The sequence below is a fragment of the Eurypyga helias genome, unplaced genomic scaffold, assembly GCF_000690775.1.
Source record: "Eurypyga helias isolate BGI_N326 unplaced genomic scaffold, ASM69077v1 scaffold28238, whole genome shotgun sequence".
In the NCBI taxonomy this organism is placed as follows: domain Eukaryota; kingdom Metazoa; phylum Chordata; class Aves; order Eurypygiformes; family Eurypygidae; genus Eurypyga; species Eurypyga helias.
In genome coordinates, this window is record NW_010269318.1 from 5677 (window position 1) to 8060 (window position 2384).

General features: G+C 59.7%; 1 protein-coding gene across 1 annotated transcript in view; it reads right to left on the reverse strand.

The window, feature by feature from the left end:
• Nucleotides 1-2384, reverse strand: part of TMEM259 (transmembrane protein 259) — a gene marked incomplete at its 5' end in the record, with an annotated part of 8383 nt that overhangs the window by 5676 nt on the left and 323 nt on the right. The window contains 2 exon segments of the mRNA XM_010158072.1: nucleotides 1-58; nucleotides 336-602. The exon segment at nucleotides 1-58 is cut by the window's left edge and continues 8 nt beyond it. Of these exon segments, the coding sequence (XP_010156374.1) occupies nucleotides 1-58; nucleotides 336-602 (325 nt within the window).

Sequence of the window (2384 nt, forward strand, 5' to 3'; positions counted from 1 at the left end):
CGGTGCTGCTCACCCGGGACGGCTTGAGGAACACCTTGGGCTCGATATCCAGCTCAAACTGGTGGAAAATTACGGCAGGGAAAGTCACGTTAGCAGTCCCGTCGGTTCCCGTCTTCCGTGCTCCCTCCGCGCCCCGGCAAAGGCCTCGCCACCGAATGGGGGACAGGAGAGGCCACTCTCAGGCTCAACTTCCTGTCTTAAACCATCAGTGGCCAACGTGGCGATTCAGGAAAAGCCAAGGAACACTCTGCTTCCAGGTGACCAAGGGATAACAACCCATTTCTCCCCAGCCCGACCCCCAGGTTCCCACCTCCCGCGTACACCCAGATCTTTACCTTGACAGAGCTGTTTTCAAACATATCCACGGTCATTTCCTCCTCTTCCTCCTCCTCCTCCTCAGCTGTAGACTCAACCACCATTCCTGGGAATTTCTCAACGCCACAGAACTGCAGGAAGATGGGGGCTCGGGTCGAGTTGCGCTGTATCTCCACCCGCAAGATGCCGTCGCGGGGCCACTTCTCTCGCACGTGCTCCAAGCAGTTAATGGGCGAGCGGGAGAAGGCGATGTGAATGTAAGCCAGGATGAAGAGCACGAAGAGAGCCTGCAGCAGCACGAAACAAAGCACAGACCGTCAGCCCAACCCGTCTGCAGACTCCCCAGGCCTCTTCTTGGCCCAGGAAGAATCCGGGTTAATTTGGGCAAATGGATTTGCACGCGGACAAGAGCTTCGATGCGTTCCCATCCCGGTGGTCTGCAGCAACCAAGGGGCCTGGGATCGGGCAGTCGGACCACTGGATCAACACGGGAACGGACCCAAGACAGCAGCAGGAACCATCTCCCGCCGTTCGCAACATCAGAGCTGCTGCTGATGCCCGTGTCCTGCCGGAAGTGCAGGCCCTGCGCCGCATAAGGCCAACCAACACCGTCCCCGACACGTCTGCGCCGCAGGCAAACCGAGCCGACGCGGTACCCAAGGCGTGACGAGGCTCCAAAGCACGGTGAAACGCAGCCGTGGCTTTCCACCGTTCCCTCCTCAGCGGGCAGCACTTCCCGCCGAAGCCCAGACTGCCCAACTTTTCCAAGGCAGAATAAAGCAAACCCCAAGGGAAGACCACCCACTGCAGGAGCGGGACAACACAAACCCACGGCAGGACCGGCTGTTCGTAGGGACTCTGTCACGGCGGGGGGAGAGCTGGCCCGCCGGGGCCGGGCTCGCGGAGCATCTCGCCTCGCTTGCCCTGGCTCAACGCAAGGAACAGCGATGGACGGAAAGCGGACTGACAAAATCCGTCCCCTACAGCAAAGGTGGTAAAGTCCAGGGCGGAAAGCTCTGAGACACCCTGGTACAGCCAGGGGACAGCTGGGTTTCCTACAGTCCCTTTCCAACTGCCTGAAGATGCCGGTTCCTAATTAAACCAGCTGTCCTTGCGATGTGTCGCTCCTGACCTATTTGCGATGAATAAACAGCCTGGTAAACACCGGATCTGCAGAGGAGCTGCACGGGGAGACGCCACGGGAGGTAAAACGGGAGCAGGAGCCACGACGGAGCTCGCAGAACCACAAGCAGCTTCAGGTTCCGCGACCAGCAGCGCGCAGGACCACGGCCTCCGAGTTCAGCTCGTGCCGAGGCCGGGCCGAATCCTGGCTGACTCCTAACCCCACGGGTGGGAGCGGGCTGTGCTCTGCCCCAGGAACACGCCGACTTCCTTGGGAGCGCCTCGATCCTGAGCAGACAGCAGCGAGAACCGCTACCAGCCTGACCCCTCGCCCTGCCCGACAGCCTCGCCGCGAGCACCGTCCCCGCTCCATCTGGCTGCCCAGATCATTACACAACGGGGAGAAAAGCGAAAAAGAGAGATGTTAAAACCTTGAACGTTTCTTGGGAGGGGAAAAAAGGTCTATGTGCAGTACGAGGCACGTTGTCCTAAATGTTTTCTTGCTTTAAGCGGCTGAATTTTAGACCCTCAGAGCAGAAGCGTGCTGTTGTCACCTGGCAAGCTCCTCTCCCCACTTCCCCTCACCCTAATTTCCAGTCTTGGTGCTGGTGAGAAGCGCCAGCACGCGCCCTGGAAGCCGCGGTGCGGGATTTAACCTACGGGCAGTTTATTTTTCACACCCACATCCCTGGATGTGACCCACACCGGCCCGGCTGCCCAGGGGGCTGCCTTATTTCCAGCTCCGGGGGGCCGAGCTCCGGCGGCATGGGGAGCGGCACGGGTGGTGACAGTTATTCACGTCTTTCTCACAGAAGAGCGGCCCACGGGAGCTCAGTGGACAGCTTGGGGTGGCCCAAACACAGGCTGGGACCTCTACCCGAGCCAAGCTTTATGTGTTTATAAGGAAATTTATGCCTTGGTGCAGAAGAGCGGCCCACGGGAGCTCA